This window comes from Haliotis asinina, chromosome 3 (genome assembly GCF_037392515.1).
Source record: "Haliotis asinina isolate JCU_RB_2024 chromosome 3, JCU_Hal_asi_v2, whole genome shotgun sequence".
Classification (NCBI taxonomy): Eukaryota; Metazoa; Mollusca; class Gastropoda; order Lepetellida; family Haliotidae; genus Haliotis; species Haliotis asinina.
The window spans coordinates 23,751,917-23,770,412 of NC_090282.1; the positions used below are offsets into that span (position 1 = coordinate 23,751,917).

The window sequence follows — 18,496 nt, forward strand, 5'->3', positions numbered from 1 at the left end:
CCCAATACTTGACAATATCCATTGGTGCATAATGCCTAATACTTGATAAGATCCATTGGTCCCTAATGTCCAATACTTGATAAATTCCATTGTCCCTCCTGTAAAATACTTGACAAGATCCACTGGTCCATATGCCCAATACGTGATAAGATAAACTGGTCCATATGCCCAGTGCTTGATAATATCCATTGGTCCATAATGGAAAATACTTGACAAGATCCATTGGTCCCTAATGTCCAATACTTGACAAGATCCACTTGTCCATAATGCCTGATACTTGATAAAATCCATTTGTCCGTACAGTCTAATACTTGACAAGATCCACTTGTCCATAATGTCCAATACTTGATAAGATCTATTTGTCTGTACTGTCTAATACTTGAGAAGATCCATTGGTCAGTGATGCCCAATACTTGATAAGATCTATTTGTCTGTACTGTCTAATACTTGAGAAGATCCACTTGTCCATAATGTCCAATACTCAAGGGATCCATTGGTCCATAATGCCCAATACTTGATAAGATCTATTTGTCTGTACTGTCTAATACTTGAGAAGATCCACTTGTCCATAATGTCCAATACTCAAGGGATCCATTGGTCCATAATGCCCAATACTTGAGAAGATCTATTTGTCTGTACTGTCTAATACTTGAGAAGATCCACTTGTCCATAATGTCCAATACTCAAGGGATCCATTGGTCCATAATGCCCAATACTTGAGAAGATCCACTTGTCCATAATGTCCAATACTCAAGGGATCCATTGGTCCATAATGCCCAATACTTGAGAAGATCCACTTGTCCATAATGTCCAATACTTGATAAGATCTATTTGTCTGTACTGTCCAATACTTGAGAAGATCCACTTGTCCATAATGTCCAATACTCAAGGGATCCATTGGTCCATAATGCCCAATACTTGAGAAGATCTATTTGTCTGTACTGTCTAATACTTGAGAAGATCCATTGGTCAGTGATGCCCAATACTTGATAAGATCTATTTGTCTGTACTGTCTAATACTTGAGAAGATCCACTTGTCCATAATGTCCAATACTCAAGGGATCCATTGTTCCATAATGCCCAATACTTGAGAAGATCTATTTGTCTGTACTGTCTAATACTTGAGAAGACCCACTTGTCCATAATGTCCAATACTCAAGGGATACATTGGTCCATAATGCCCAATACTTGAGAAGATCCACTTGTCCATAATGTCCAATACTCAAGGGATCCATTGGTCCATAATGCCCAATACTTGAGAAGATCTATTTGTCTGTACTGTCCAATACTCAAGGGATCCACTTGTCCATAATGTCCAATACTTGAGAAGATCCACTTGTCCATAATGTCTAATACTCAAGGGATCCATTGGTCCATAATGCCCAATACTTGAGAAGATCTATTTGTCTGTACTGTCCAATACTCAAGGGATCCACTTGTCCATAATGTCCAATACTTGAGAAGATCCACTTGTCCATAATGTCCAATACTCAAGGGATCCATTGGTCCATAATGCCCAATACTTGAGAAGATCTATTTGTCTGTACTGTCTAATACTTGAGAAGATCCACTTGTCCATAATGTCCAATACTCAAGGGATCCACTTGTCCATAATGTCCAATACTCAAGGGATCCATTGGGCCATAATGCCCAATACTTGATAAGATCTATTTGTCTGTACTGTCCAATACTCAAGGGATCCACTTGTCCATAATGTCCAATACTTGAGAAGATCCACTTGTCCATAATGTCCAATACTCAAGGGATCCATTGGTCCATAATGCCCAATACTTGAGAAGATCTATTTGTCTGTACTGTCTAATACTTGAGAAGATCCACTTGTCCATAATGTCCAATACTCAAGGGATCCATTGGTCCATAATGCCCAATACTTGAGAAGATCCACTTGTCCATAATGTCCAATACTCAAGGGATCCATTGGTCCATAATGCCCAATACTTGATAAGATCTATTTGTCTGTACTGTCTAATACTTGAGAAGATCAATTGGTCAGTGATGCCCAATACTTGAGAAGATCTATTTGTCTGTACTGTCTAATACTTGAGAAGATCCACTTGTCCATAATGTCCAATACTCAAGGGATCCATTGGTCCATAATGCCCAATACTTGAGAAGATCCACTTGTCCATAATGTCCAATACTCAAGGGATCCATTGTTCCATAATGCCCAATACTTGAGAAGATCTATTTGTCTGTACTGTCTAATACTTGAGAAGATCCACTTGTCCATAATGTCCAATACTCAAGGGATCCATTGGTCCATAATGCCCAATACTTGAGAAGATCTATTTGTCTGTACTGTCTAATACTTGAGAAGATCCATTGGTCAGTGATGCCCAATACTTGATGAGATCTATTTGTCTGTACTGTCTAATACTCGAGAAGATCCATTGGTCCATAATGCCCAATACTTGAGAAGATCTATTTGTCTGTACTGTCTTTTACTTGAGAAGATCCATTGGTCAGTGATGCCCAATACTTGAGAAGATCCACTGGTCCAACATGTGAAAGGTCCACTGGTCAATAATAATATTTCCTAGGTCTGCTAGTTAAAAATATCCAATACATTGAAGGTCCAGCACCATATAACTCCCTTATATCCATACTCCTATCATGATCCACAACGTTGGGAAACAGTGTATGTTCAGGTGTCCTGTTTTTCTCAGTTGTCATTCAGAAACAAACAAGGTAACAGTTACTTCAACATAAATATCAATTCCCAAAGCTGAAAATAACAACACTGCAGTGAAAATGACACACAGTAAGTGTAAACGTCTAACCAAGAAAGCTGGCACTTAATATCTGAACCAAAAAATGTGTAAAAGCTGGGGGCGCCCATGCTCTTCAAACCAAAATACAAAGTTACATCTTGGGATAATTTTAACAGTTCAATAACCCAGATACAAAAGGAGTTGTAGAACTGACATTTCATCCATGCAAGAGCAGCATTAGCTTGACACAGATGGGTCTGATGCCATTCTGGCTAAAACCTCACCTTTGACAGAAACTAAGTTATGTGAAAATAAGCATACTTACATTTGGATCTGATGCTAAATTTCTGTGATAAAATGAGCTTGGATACGTGGACCTTTTGGCAACTTTTCTATGTTGAAAATGGTAATAATCTGTCATAATCTGAAAAAAGAAGAAAACCAAATGGATCAAGAACAAACGACACTGCTCGCTTTTCAGTTAAGTACTATTGCTATCTTCACTGTTACCTTTTTTACAAGAAAGATGTGTGAATATTGCAATAAATGTATCTAACTGGAAACAGCCTACACCTGAGTAAAATGCATATTATTATTCCCACAGATAAATCAGCATTTCTACCAGTTGAATTGGAAATTGACAATTCAATGCAGACTCGGATTGCAGTTTGTACTAGTAGGTTCGGAGATTCTACCAGTAGAGACTCTGATTGCAATCTCTACGAGTAGGATTGGAGACTCAACCACCAGAGACTCCAATCGCAATCTCTACTGGTAGAGACTCAGATTGCAATTTCTTCTGGTAGAATCTCTGATTCTACCAAATTGCAGTCTCTACTTTGACATATACATGTTATTCACACATCTCTTTCTCTCTGTCTCTCTCTCTCTGAGTGAGAATGTGAGTGAGAGATACGTCACAACTTTAAGCCAGAAATTGCATAATATTCCATGTTGAAAGCGATATATTTTTCAATATTGTATTTCCAGATAACAGTTGACAAAAAAGATACACTTTTGGTGACTATTTATATACTTTGAAAAATATGATATACTTTTCACCAACAAAGGTAAACAAGAGGTGGGTATTTATACACTCACTTTTTCTAAATCATGATTCATTGCATAATTCTAACTCACGTGTTACACACTACAGTTACTGGCCGGAGTGTGAAACAGAAATGAAAATGTAAGATGGAACATAACTTAATGGCCAAAGAAACATGCACCAATACTGCACTTGCTTGATAGCCACACTACCCACATTTGTAAACTGAATGAGAATCAGACGAACACCTGACATTTACAGTTGCCACAAGGTTTTATACTCCTCAGAAGTCAAATATACCACAATTCCCAGGAAATGAGATATCACTAACATGATGATATTTATTGTCGACAGTCTTCATAAAATGAACAGTAATGGACAACTATTTGATTGATTCTTAACCCGTGTCACTTCCTGTTGGTGTGTGTTACCGCCACCTCTTACCGTTTCTTGACCACAGAGAGAAATAATTAGTAACTTGATATCTTATTGAGTCACTCAATCATGTTGTGTGTCTCTGTGTTGGACTAATCTACTGTTATCTATATGGTGATGGATTAAGAGCATACGGAAATCCCTGATTAAAAACACTATATGAACAAAAGTTTGGTCATTAATTTTGCCAATTTATCATTTGATGATAATGTACTAAATATTTACCACGTAATGAGGAACTTTTTTAGGGTTATATAAATGATCAAATGACATACTGAACAGCATAAGAAATGCAACAGTTTGGGGATTTTGGGGGGTCAAGGTTTTAAATAGAAGACATAACCATCAACGCTTATTTATATGACATTTTGTCATTGTTCATGACATTTGTGAACATTTCCTGGGATTTAACAAAAATCAATACAGGAATATTTTCCAATTCATGAATGGTGCCAGATTTATGGATGTCGACTTCTCTGTTGTGGATACAATGTTTTGGAATGTATGCTTGCTCCTTCATCAGGTGAAAGAACTTCACAACAATAACGTGGTCAATACCAGGTACAACCATCTGGACCTTATCAGTTCCAACTCCCCATGGGTTCCCTCTGTCTCTCAGGATCTACATGACATTCTTCAAAGAAACATCCCTCTGAAATGCCCCATTCCAACATCTCAGCTGGCACCACAATGTTGACAATGCAAAGTTGACAACATCTTCACCACCATCGCTCACCAAAATTATTTAAACCACCTGCTACAACATCTCATCGCACAGCATCCTAGTTCACCATGGAAACCAACTCCCCACCTGATGAAGGAGCAAGCATAAACTCCTAAAGGATCCACAACAAAGAAGTAGGCATCCATAAATCTCTCTTTTTCTTTCCACTTCTACATGACCTTCAAAGATGGAATATACTTATCTATTTTATCTATTTTTTTTTACAATGACATGGGCATTGATTTTCTGAATTAAGAATATCTTAATCTTATTTCTTAAAATATCTTATTTCTGAAAATTTTAATATGTTTGATTGCTATTGTTTATCATTCCTTTCTTCTCACTGGAGCACTTTCGGGATGGCACTGCTCAAAAGGGCTGTAACAATGGGGTGTTGTCAGATCAACATTGTGAACTCTCCAATGATGATTTGTGTTCAAGTAAAGTTATCTTTCCTAAGTTAATGACATGTTTTGTGATCCTCAGATCTTCTTAACTGTATGAGAACTCATAACACTACATATCTGTGATACTAATCAAAAATAGTTTTGCCAACAAACTTTGTAAGGGAGGTTTACTTCACAACTTAACCTGACACCCCTTTCAGCAATATTTCAGCAAAACTACAGCTGGGGAACTCCGGACATGTCATTGCCTCTACACAGTGAACCCAATCCAAGATCCATGGCCTACTGAGCTGAAGCATTAACCACTGGGCTACCCCACCACCCCCAACAAAAGAGGGTAATCCACATGTCTAGATAGAACACCTGCAACATTTCACTGACAAGCCGAGTCCCTGCCATAGAGTCACTGCCATCCTCACCCATCCGTATCACTCCATCTCATCTCATCACTTCATTGTAGCTGGAGTATTAAGGAACATAAAAGCACCACACCAGAAACATATCATGACACCAGCTCTCGTCTCCTGCCCAGCCTAATTACAAGTGATCACAGTGTAATCTGAATGAATTATCCCGAAATTCTTCTACCTGTCCTCACCAACCACAAAGTTCAGTACACCCAAGCAAACAGATTATAACAAGCAGGGTGAAAAACTCAGTCTGTATCACGCTCTGGTAGCAAGTGATACGCACTACCCACATGTCCTTCTACAGTACCTCATCATGATACTAGTGTGGCTGTTTACACAGGCTGGCTATCTATAATAATCCCCCGAGAATCATATTGTGTGGCCCCTCCATGCAGGTTGCTATGTCAATATAGCTCTGCTCCTACCTAAAAAGGCACATTTTGCTATCAGTGTGAGAAAATTTGATACATTAATAGCACTCCCACTCCAACTGGCATTTTGGCATAGAATTAAAGGGCATTACAGGACCAATTAAAGTTCCAGCAAGTTTGATTCAAGTCATTTGAAACCTACCATACTGGTGTGTTAATTCACTTGAATGATTCAGTTTAGATTGATGTAAATTTGTCTAGAAATTATTGTGTCTCAAAACTGAGTGAGTGAGTGAGTGTGTTAGGTTTAATGTCTCTGTAAGAGTATGTATAAATGGTGTTCCAGTTAAGTGACAAAAACCCGAAGATGGGTTGCAGTGACCAAATGACCAAGCAATCAATCACGTTTTCTCATAATTGAACACAAATAATATTGGACACACTTGTCAGGGACATAAATCGTGATCACATATTCCACATGACTTGCATCATTTTACACTGGATGTGTAATTTAGAACTGCTGTTTGTAAAGTTTCTAACTAAAAGAAAACCCCTGAGAACCACATTATACTTATCTGCAGTAACAATCTGAATAGAAAAATCTGAAAAATTATGCTTACAAATTTTTGCCAATGTTTGTTAATTGGCGATAAACAAATTATAAATTGTGCCTTTTCAACCAATTCCCATCAATAGCATGTACAGTATAACACAGGTTGTCAGCATACCAACTCTACACAGAAAACAGTGGCGCCTTCCACAACTGGGTCAGATGATACTTTCTGTGATATTTTCATCCCTGGTTAATCAGTCATGACTATATTATTTTGGAGGGAATCATCTTTATCCAGTGTGGAAGGAAACAGATCCTCATCACTGTGACTAGAATAATAACGAGGTTCTGGGACTGAGACACAACTACCCTCTAACTTGTGCAAGATCTACTGGCACCATCACAAGTTTCGAGTATCTCCTTAAAATACCCACACATTCCATAGGCGCCATTAATGGAACAAATACATCACAACAATGGGATAAATAAAATATTCAGATTAAATCCCAGGATGAAAAGTAGCTGATTATGTCCCATCCACATCCAATGACAGATTAGTATGCATAAAAATGATAATAGTGACATAAAACTTGATCAAAGACATTCTTTGAAGAATAATTTGACATGGGCTATACTGGATCGAATGAGTTCACAGTTTCAGTGATGATGAAAGTCCGTGAAGAATGATGAAATAATATCAGCAGCCTGATATTGATCTACAGACAACCAACACAGAGCTTCTACTCTTACAGTCATGGATGCCATAAATGTCCATTATCTTTGTCTGTGCTGAGGTAGCCAAGTGGTTAAAGCATCCACTCATCACTCAGAAGACCCAGGTTTGATTCCCCACACAGACACAATGTCTGAAGCCCATGTCTCCTGCTATGATATTGATGGACTACTGCTGAAAGCAGCAAAAACTCAACTCAATCTCCTTACACCCTCAGGTAGATTCCACCATCAGAACTACAGCACATCTCTCACTCAAGAAGGAAGGATGTAAACAATGCATATATTTATTTTACAACTGGAATGCTTGGTTATATGTATTCATACAGATCTATATATCATAACCATAATATGATCTTACCACATCATACTGATGAAAGGAGGATTAACACTATTACCTACATTCCCATACCTTAAAGGGGCAGTGTGGTATCCTAGTGTTAAAGTCTTGCCTTTTCACGCCAAAGACCCAGGTTCGATTCCCCATATGGGTACAACTTGTGCAGCTCATTTCTGGTGTCCCCTGCTCTGATTTTGCTAGAACGCAAGGTAAAACTAACCCCCCTCACTCATCTTTGGTTTTCTTTCATTCCAATCTTTTGAAGCATTCACATTGTTAAACAATCTTACACCCAACCATGTTACCTAATATAAAATGAAGCTGTTTCGTAATCAAAAGGCTTGAGGTAGACCAGCAGTCAACACAACATATGAGTTTTGCCACTACTTGGTGTTTGATGTCACCTTCAGCAGGCTGATGCATTAACACCATCATAAACATGCAAGAAAGATGGACAGGGATGCAAACAGAATGCCAGCATCATGTCTATGACTTATTCAACGCTTTGCTAATGTGCACAATGCAAACACAGGAGATATGTAACATTTGAACTGCATGAAATTACATATTCATTCAATTCTACTTAGCATGGTGGGTTGTCTCCCTTTGGGTTTTAACAAATTCAGATGAGTGAAAAATTATTCACACTAACATCTGAGACAACAGTTTAGACAGGGTATTGAGTATAAGCAACATAATGGTTTGAACATTTCACCTCCAAATCTTGTCACTAACCTTTTAGGCAGGAGATTGTTCAAGTTGTGTGTTGTTTAACACCACACTGAGCATTATTTCAGTTATTCATACAGTGGCTTGTAAACAACAGTAAACAACAGTAAACAGAGTTGTGCCTGACATTCTAATGATTGATGTTGTGATCCTGATCGGGTACAAGGACATAAGGTCTATTCTGTTCCTTCATTTTGTAAAGTATTTTTAACCAAGATTTTGATTCTGTGGTATGACTAAAGAATTTCCAAATATATCAAATGTGTTCATTGGCACGGAAACAAGGTTTCAACATACTTGAGTACACTACGAAACAGGTAGTTTGTCTCACAGTCCCTGAACCACATTATTTCCACTGCTGCCTGGTCCTTCCAGCAATGCTAAAGTCTTACATGAAGGAAGTCTAGATTTGACTAGGTTCACAGCTCATGGGTTTATACGTTACTATCAAAAACACATATATTCAGGAACTAGAAGCGTTAGTCTACAAACAGGCTACACTCCTAAGTCATTGTTTGTAACACAAAACCATTCCAAAAAGAATCAACAAATATTATGTTGCCTCTGTGACAAGGAACCTGTATGAAAAGTGCTCTACTTTTGAATGGTCTTGCGTGTAAACTGAACAGGTCCAATAACCCAGCCACTCAACACATCACTGACCTAGAGCAAGGTGAAGGTCAGAACAAGGACTCTGTTGTCACCGACACCTGCCAATGCATGCATTACCAGAAGGAGGTGGGGAATATGTCCTCTGTTATTCAACATGTGGTAATAATATTACATGGGTTGAGTTACAAGAAAACAATATTTGCATAGAAATCCCCTGAACTCCATTTTGGGGTCACATCCCTCCCATGTGGAAGACTACGAAGGGATATCTGGCATTTTTACAGTTTCATACCCAACTGAGCTGCTTGTGCTGTATAGCTAAAGGAGAAGAAGATCAAATCTCAAAATATATCTTCATTATTGAAACGCACTCCCAATATAGGAGCCACAGGTTATGCAGACAGGCACTAAACATTGCCGAATGGGCTATAAATGTAAGAATTCTGTCCCCAATAAAACTGACAGAATTTTTTTAACATTAAAATCTATCAACCTTGGAGGATTTTATTGATTTCATTTGATAGCAAGGAACTAATTTCAATATCCTGACCACAAATTTTGCTGACAACAAGAAAAACGAATTTGCTCTATCAACGTAATCAGTGTGAGTGCCTGTGCACACTGGCACGCCATGAGATGGGAAAATGGGGACATTAATAATTCAAGGATATAAAACAAGCATTGTCACAATAAGTGAACGTCTTAGATATGTACAAGTCTTTTGACAGATGCTGTGCATTATTTATGAGTCTCGGCAGTTGTGACACCACGGCCATCATCATGACAGACACTTGTCTCTTTCTTTTGGCTGGAAATTTGCGTTAATCTATCTCACAGAAGAAAAGAGTTTCAAAACACATTTGAATCTCGGAGGAATTCTACACAGCGTCTGAAGACTACTTTGAACCAGCTGAGCAATTCCAAGCAGAGTGAAGCAAAATCACTGGTTACATCGTAGGCAGCTCTCCTCCCAGTCTAACCGACTCCACTCAGAAAGAAGTTCAAAGATGGCCGAGACACCTGACCCCAAATTCGTAGTAAATCGATCGTTTACAACGTGTGAGTAATGGCATCAGGCCATAGATTGTAAGTGCTTGGAAGGTTTGGCTAATGCACACATGCCTGTGCGCTTACTGGGAGAAATATCAAATGTTATGCAAACATCAATTTATCGCAAGATGAATAACGATACTACACTGCTATCGTTGATGCAACTTCGTCCAGATTATTTATATGAAACGCAAATTCATCTCTTGTTTACAGGCATTCTATTAATACTCTTCACTGCCTTCAATGTTAAAGATTGCAGCAAGCAATAAGAAGTCAGTCCTATACCAAGGTCAGAAAAATATCACTGGCTGTTTGTCAAGACTGTCATAATAACCCTCATTTGGCAATCTTTGGGGGGGTTTACCTTTGTCCCTAAGTCAGTGAGTGTGAAGTATGTTCTCAAGAACAAAACACCACTGAGAGTAGAACAGTGATGGGTCAGTAGATGCATTGACATAACCAATGGTATGTTCATCTTTCATCTGTTTATCTACTATACAGGTTTTATAAATGACCCAATCCATTCTTTTGCAGGACTGATGTACAGCTACAATATTGTTGATGCAATGCTACCTTCTCTTTCATCTGCTTGGCGGGTTCATTGGTGTTTAAATTTCACCTGCTACCTACCTTAAATTTTGTGGGGCCAAAGAAAATATCTAAACATCATTTTAAGAACCAATTGGGTTTTCTTCACAAAGACTGTGTGCGGCGTAAAACTAAACTCACTCACACTCACTTTAGTTAATTTACTGGTTCTGATGTTTTGCTGTTTCTACCATTGACAAAGTTCTGTCTCGTCTTTCTTGTGTATTTGTGTATTTTCTCTTGTTGAAAAAGTAGCTCCATATTCCGTCCCAGCATACTACATCATCTATCTTCACTTCTCCTTCAAAATACCCTTAAGAACTATACTGGACAAAATATGTAAAGGATATTGGTATGTTTATGATTGATAGTTTATCAGTGATAGTAAGTAGATAGATCATTACTCATAATTTCAAAATACATACCCATATCCTTAACCATTTTTGTCCAGTATATATGATTTAAATCTGGGACCCAACTGAAAAACATACTGGATACATATTAAAAGGTATACAAGGTATGTGATGTAGACTCCATTTGGGCCGAAGACTAAATATTAATATCATAATCAGCTGATATATATAACCCTATATTGAAATTAACTCAATAAATGCAGATGCTACGTCATTCACTATCTCTCGAGATATAGAATACATGAATGACTTATGGTTTAACTTGACTCTGAGCAGTATTATCAAGGCAAACAGAAGAAAGCCTAACTGAAATAAAACTGATGTCCATTTGTGTAGTCAGGAGCAGGAGTACAATGCTTACATATGAAATATCTCAGATAGGATTCAAACTAGGACCTAGGGTAGACAGGAGGAGGACTATGATACGGACACACTTGGCCCTGATTTCTCAAAACAAAAAATAAAGTTTATACTCAAATTTCAAAATTTTTAAACTCAACTGCATTCTTTTAATAAAAAAGACCAATCAACTCTAGAAATCTATCCACCAGACTCAAAGTGTCTACAACATTTGTGTTTGATATTGATTTCTGTACATTCTGGAAAATGCATTTTCCTCCGTTTTCTCAAGTTTGAGTGTAAACTCTAACTTAAGTCAAAACTCAGACTTATGTTTGTTTTGAGAAGTCGGATCTCAGAAGTGGACCACTACCACAGGATCCTGCCTGAGCTGTGATAACTCAGAACCAGCTTTGGAGGCTAACGGGTCCATGTTTCCCATACTGTTCAACTTATGATTAAAAACACTACATGTTCTCCATGGAAATAATAGAGTTGTTCTACTGGCCTCCATTAGAGAAGATGGTTCCTGCAGAACAATCTTGATGTGACACATCTTGACAAAGTTACCAGTCTCCACTGGCATCCATTACAAACCCATCTCAGCTTCTTGTACAGATGTGTATATTCACGGCTGTACACATGAAACTAGCATCAAAAGCTAACCAGATGCATGACATCATGTAATGAGCAAAAAATACCACCTGTTTTATTCATTTTACAACAGGATTTTGGTGTTGAATACATTAAAATTAAGGTTGAAGTATTTGCAGGTAAAAGTCAAAAGTCACATTTTGAAGGAGAATCATTTGATATATAAAAACTCCTGAACTTACCGTCACATATCGTCACAAACTAACAAGATACTCTTATGTAACCAAGCGTTTTTTTCTTGAAGTCTTAAACCTCAAAAATGTGTCTTCGAAAAAATCCATGTAAATAAAAACAAGCCTCACTTGACAAATTTACACGCTCCATTTCTGGAATTTCACAGCAAACTTGCCAATAACAGACCTACAACATTACAAGCACAATTGCCACGTCACTGCTCCGAAGTATAGATTATTCATTGCACGATGCAATGGTAGTAATATACATCATGTTGGCTATTCAACCTTGGAATGCCAGATAAAATAGATGAAGATGGCCAAGATTCTGGGATATATTCAAATGAAATCAACCTAGAGGCATCAGAGGTAATCAATAGAACATGGCAATTGGGAAGGAGGACGAGTGGCTTCTACACAAGTATACATCAACATGGAAAATCGACAAATGTTTCGTAAGAAGTTCAACGCTGGCGGGTGTTTAGAAATGTTCACACGTTATTCTCATTCAATGCACATAATTCAAATATGCGTGAAGTTAAAGAGTTTTACCAGGTTTCTGATTTGCGTTACAAGAACTCTACCTACTGCACTAGTTGCCGTAACGATCAACATGTGCTTAGGAATGCTGTTAGAACTAGTTGCTGGAACAGATCTTTAGCCAGCACTGCAACAAAATACAAGCAAAGAGATTTAATTGCTTTAATATGCTACTCAAAATAAGTCAAGGAACATATGATTTAGTCTGTCATTTCACCAATTTTTTTAAAGTGAATATGTGCCAAATGATGACACACAACTTAAAAAAAAAATGGCTTTTCTGTGATTCTCTTTTCTTTATTGTATCTAACATGTTCTTAAATTGCAATTTTTCAGTCATAGTTTTACCTTTTTCAAGTTATACTGTCCCAGATAATTGTCACTGAATATGCATTTTTTTCATACAATCCACATGTTCAACATCAATAATGATTGTTCCACAAACATTACAGCCTTCCTTTGAGTAGTATGTCTAAAATGTTCTTAAAACTGTCATTTTTCAACCAACAGTTATACATATATCTTTTTAAAATTCTACTGTGCCAGATGACACTCTATGAATATGCAGGTTTTTCATGCATACCACATGTTTAACGTCAGTAATAATTTATCTACCATAAACACAACCTGTCTTGAGCACTCTCAAACAATAACCACTGTCAAAACCTATAACATGAATATCATGTGTCTCCTTGTTCCATAGCAAGCTACTTGAGTCTATTTTGCAACCTGGTGAATTACATTACTGCTATTATTTCTATGTTCAGAATTTGTCTATTTTTCACTTCCTTGAGAGTCACATCCACTATAACAAAATAGTTGACTACCCACAGAACTTGATTTTCCTTGTCTTCCATTGTTGTGATTCTGGAGCTGTTCCAAAATGTGAAGCTAATGTCATCAATTTTATCTTCCTTTATTTTCGATTTTTCAGCTAACCATATCTCAATCCCAGATCAGAAACATAAAGTATGTCTGCTTTTCTGTTTTCAGAACATTTAACTTTCTCAAAGATAGCTTAAGAACATTTTAAGTTTAATCTAACTTTCCAAATGAAAAACGAAAGCGATGATGTGCAATCTTGATATACTTTTTGCAAGCTGCATTAAATACTGTAGAGACAAACAGAAGTTCTCATGTTGAGAATACTTTTGTGTTTGAGCATAATCAATAGTATTGAACTTTCCAAAGTGTTTACACCAAATATGGACAAGACATTCTTCGAAAGAGAATCATAACTACTTGTATAGGTAAATGTGACATGTTTTGATAGAATGGATATATTGCTTGTTATTGATGGACTTTCCAAAACTTTCAGCATTCATCCACATTCCAGCGGTTTCATACAATCTTGAAGTGCCCTGATGTCACATAAATGCTTCATATAGCTCACACAGATTTTCACTCAAACAATTTTGTCATAAACAGTATGCAAATTTTTGTAAAAAGAGAATGAATTCACATTTTGATAAATAATGCTTTGTGTTTAATGATTTGACTTACATTATCTGATCACAGGTGGTAACACTTCATCACTGTAAATAAGTAGACATAAAATATGCCAGCATACAGTCAAAATTCAACAAAGAGGTGTACAGCAAACATAAGGCTACCATACATCCTCAAAAATAGAAACATGTTTACCGTCTCAGACAGTCCATTAGAATCTCAAATTGTTACATGAAATAAACATTTCTCAGCATTTCTAGTTGTTCTAGTAGTTCAGTATGCACCATGTCCACACAAGCAAACAGCATCTCTTTAAACATCTTTGTTGACACTTAAATAACGATATTATGGATCAAGAAAAACAGATTCACATGATCCCAGAAAAACCATTTTGCTTTTTCACATTTCTCAAAAACTATGTCAGTTTTTTTCTGCATAAATTTATGGTTTACATCCAGCCACATGGAGTGTCAAAACATTCAATGACATTATTTACGGAGTGTACAACATATTTCTCAAGTGTCTCTCTAACTTTTTCTCTCTCATTTATCACACACATAAACATCCTGCCTGCGGCCACTTGCCACAACAGCTGAATTCCTGCCTTTCAAGAAACAAAACAACCCAACAGTTTCATGCCATGTGGTGTAAACCACAATCCTAATGTAATCACCACAAATATAAATATTTAATATAGCCATGAAGATATTAACTTGAATTACATCCCTTTAAGAATGGCACACCCTCTTAAACAGCCATTAATGAGAGAAAAGGGTTTCATTTCATCCCTTGTTTATTAGCTGGTCAGAACTGGGAAAGAAGAAATAGTGAATTATGGTTGTTGTTTTTTCAATTTGGTGACATCCCTATGGCCATGCAGGCAAAAAACAAAGTATGACAGGTGACAGAACAACCATCTCTGAGATAGTTATCCCCAGGGGGATATCACTGGCAAGCACCATCTCAGCAAGTAAGTGAGCTGGGTTAAATGCTTCTTTCTAAAATATTCCAGGGACAATACAAATGGACTTTCTCACTGCACCCATATGGGAAATCAAACCCAGGACTGTGATGAGTGAATGCTTAAACCAGTAGGCTACTCAACCACCCCACTTCAAGATGTTCTTAACAAAACCACATATTTAGTTTTAAGGACCAAATGCACATGAAAGCATGAGATATTTCGTGCATGCTTCATCCGTGGTCGCATTATACACAGGGTATATGATTTATCCTCGATTTTGAAGGGGTGTAGAGGGGGGTCGCATTATACGCGGGGTTGTATTATACGCGGGTATACATGGTATGTCATCAACTGAATGATTTTAAAAAGTAAAGAGTAACAATAAAATAAGTCTGCATCCATTTGATTTTGATGACCCGAGTGGGTCCAACGTGAGGTGTCTGTGGTCCTGATTGAGCACCAATGCACTCCCATGCAGATGTGTCAAACCTCTAAATGAGACGAACTATTTCCTTAGAGTTTCACACAAAGGTGTTTCCATGTCCTGAATGTACGGAAAGCAGGATTCCTTGACCAGTGATAGCTCTAAATAAATAATCCTGAAGAGTATTTACAAAACTTCTGTGTGAAATTCATGTCACTGTCTGTGAAATAATGTATTTCCATATTTTTGAGCTAATGCAACTTAGAATATAAATAAGTGAGTTTAGTTTTACATCACACTCAGCAATATTCCAATTATATGACAGCTGTCTGTAAATAATCTTTTCTGGACCAGACAATCAAGTGATCAACAGCCTGGGCGTTGATCTACATAACTGAGATAAGATGACACATGTCAACCAAATCAGCAAGCCTTACCACCCAATCCAGTAAATGATATCTTACTGACAAGCATGGGTTACTGAAGACCAATTCTAACCCGGATCTTCACAGGTTACATAGAACATGAAAATGCATGTCACATGTTTCACACATCAACAACTTCAGTTTATATTCATAAATTACACGCAACTACACATAATGACCAACATACACATCAACATGAAAGCATTCCATGACCACCCATGTATGTTATGTTTCAGGTTCATAGCCTGTGGTTAAACACATTGTCAAACTGAAAGTCAACTATATATTCTCTTGACATGTCTGATAACATTCTGCTTTCCATTGATCCTCGTCCTATCTTCCATCCCTGTTCTGCTGTAGCAAGTTCATACTGCTCCATAAGGAACCATACTTCAATATTCTGCTGCCATTTCCATGATAAAGGACTCCACTCCTGGGATTGTTAGTACATATTTCTCATTTCCATAGTAACCGTAAGTAAAGATAACACACAATGATATTAACCCTTCTCTGCTTCACAGCAAATATTTCCCCAGAGACGAACAAACAGCAACTCTGAAGCATGACTCTACCAAAACTTGCCCACAACTCAATACCACTTCTGTGACCTGAAGCATCACACTCGGGGGCAATCTCATCAAAGGAAAACCTCTAGGGGCTGCAGGCCCTGCCTCTATGTATTCCAGAGGAGAACACAGGAGGCAACAAACGTTCCATTAGCCCTCAATACCACCCTTCACTGCACAGTAACAGTATTTCCTGGCTTGTTTCATTAGTAATAGAGTTGCTGTTGTTCCTAACACAGGCCTTGCCGTAGTGCAGATGACATACATTATTCAGGGGAATCTTTGGAGAGGACAATGATGTTACACTGTTGTACATAAAAGCTGAACTAAGTAATGTAATGGACTTGCCTGTGGAAAACAGTGATGTGATAATGGGGTTATTGCTGCATAATTTCAGTTCAGAACCATACACTCAGCACTATCTTAACCTCCATTCTTTTACCATAGCCTCAATGCCAAGATCACAAAGTAGACACCCTATTCTTTAACACAGCCTAAGTGCCAAGTTTGCTAAGTATCAGCTCCTTTCCTTTACCAAAGACTCAGTTCCAAGACTGAAAAGTAAAAGCCCCAATTCTTTACTAAAGTCTCAGTGCCAAGATCATTGAGTACCTGCCCCAATCCTTGACTACAGCCTCAGTACCAAGGTCCTTGACTATGAGTCTTGGCTATCCTTTGCCATTGCCTTTGTGCCAAGAGTACTGTGAAGTATCCCATCAGCCTCAATGCCAAGGTCCCTGGGTCTGGATTCTTATTCTTTAACACAAATGCAGTTCTTTATCAAATATCAGCATCTATTCTTTACCATAGCCACAGTGTCAAGATCATCAAATATCAGCCTCTGTTCTTTACCATAGCCTCAGTGTCAAGATCATCAAATATCAGCCTCTGTTCTTTACCATAGCCTCAGTGTCAAGATCATCAAATATCAGCCTCTGTTCTTTACCAGAGCCTCAGTGCCAAGATCATCGAGTATCAGACCCAATACTTTACAACAGCCTCAGTTCCCAGAGCACTAAGTAGCTTAAGGTTTACACCATATGGTGTGTTTACAATTTGGTGCAGGCAACCCAATACCCAGAGGGACTAAAATCTGGGGTCACAATCCCACACAGTGTGTGTGGAATGTAGATCTCTAATATACACTGTTTATTTATTTAATGTGACTTTCCCATCCTTACGAGGTACCCATTCACAGCTGGATGGACTAGTAGTCCAAGTTTATTGCGCATTGCTGTCCAAGCAACTAGATGCTTGCATGTTCTCATGTGGCCACCATCTGGTCATATACCAATGGATTCGTGGGTTCTTTTAAGTGCACAGGGTTGTGTACTGCACACTAGGTGTTGTGATAACACTGAAGGAGTCTGCACACAAAGTTGACTCCAAGGATTTTACACCCGGTCACTGGTGGGCTCGATCCCGTCAACATCAAGCCTAGAGCTTTAGCCAGCTCGTCCACCATGTTAACCCTAAGGGTACAATCTGACAGCAACATCACGGAAGTTGAAATGGTCTTCATACATTCTACCCATATTAGGAATCAAACCTACGTTTTCAGCACTCTCAATTACGAATGTAAGCATTTTTGTCTTCTAAGTGCAAGCCCTCCAACAATTCCTAAATACAAAAGGATTTCACCGACATAATTAAAAGGTGAAACAACCATATGTAGAAATGAAAAAAACAACAACATTCTCTCATATGAGTAGAAATGATAATATGTCCACTAATGCCAGACTTAAGGATGTCAACAAAGAATCCATCGGAATTGGTTAAGACGTGAAAACACCACAATGTGATACGAAATTTGAACTT

At 37.8% G+C, this 18,496-nt stretch overlaps 1 protein-coding gene across 2 annotated transcripts in view; it reads right to left on the minus strand.

Annotated features, from left to right (window-relative positions):
* The window catches only part of LOC137277704 (furin-like protease kpc-1), a 201,887-nt gene that overhangs the window by 153,160 nt on the left and 30,231 nt on the right, over nucleotides 1–18,496 (minus strand). For both annotated transcript variants that reach the window (XM_067809584.1, XM_067809583.1), the window contains exon 2: nucleotides 3,058–3,156. In XM_067809584.1, coding sequence (XP_067665685.1) covers nucleotides 3,058–3,156 — 99 coding nt within the window. The remainder of the gene's footprint in view (nucleotides 1–3,057; nucleotides 3,157–18,496) is intronic.